General features: G+C 40.3%; 1 protein-coding gene across 1 annotated transcript; it reads right to left on the bottom strand.

The window, feature by feature from the left end:
• Positions 1 to 2: 2 nt before the first annotated feature.
• Positions 3 to 680, bottom strand: VICG_02208 (uncharacterized protein; the record flags this gene model as incomplete). The annotated part of the gene is made up of 1 exon (XM_007605591.1): positions 3 to 680. A coding segment is annotated over one exon (678 nt), but the record flags the coding sequence as incomplete, so codon positions are not given.

The following is a 680-nucleotide window of genomic DNA, read 5'->3' as shown; positions in this document are numbered from 1 at the left end:
GTTTCAATTTTATTGCCTTCCAAATCAAGGACCTCAAGATTGGTAAAGTTAGATAGACAGGGCAGAGTTGTCAAGCCATTACAACATAGCTTCACCTTCTTTATTCTATCCAAGTTAACACTATTCAGCATGCCAACATTAACGTTAGTAGCTCGAGATAAGTCCAAACTTTCAGTTCCACAATGGTCATTGAGAAACTTAAAAGCCCCAGCAGGAGTGTCTTTGAATGTGACACCATCCAGCTTAATCTTCTTAAGTAGCGATATAGAAGATCTCTTCATGAGCTCTTGTATTTTTCTTTTGATTACAGCAGTGCTACTTCTTTTCGAAACCTCTTCCTTGATTATAAGATTGTACCTGCACAAGTGCATAGCCACAACCTCCCAAATCTCATTCTTGTGAGCTTGATATTCTTTCAGACTTGCCAGTCCCATCCTCTCAAAGTACTCATTGAAAACATCAAAGACTTCAGCCATTACCTTAGTAAGAAAGCCGTTATCGTCCTTAAAAACTTTGAGTGTTTCTGGGTCTGAAGACCCAGCTGAATCATCATCTTTCTTTTGAGTATTGGGCTGGCCATTTCCAGCAACGTCTTTAGAAGAGTCTTGGTCTCGTACCTCTGGCTTTTTCACATCGCATTCATGCGTAGAGGTGCAACCAACACTTATGGAGAATAGCAC

Source organism: Vittaforma corneae (genome assembly GCF_000231115.1).
Source record: "Vittaforma corneae ATCC 50505 unplaced genomic scaffold supercont1.151, whole genome shotgun sequence".
Taxonomy (NCBI): domain Eukaryota; kingdom Fungi; phylum Microsporidia; family Nosematidae; genus Vittaforma; species Vittaforma corneae.
Note: the sequence above shows the minus strand (reverse complement) of the source record. Positions and strands in the feature narration are given on the sequence as shown.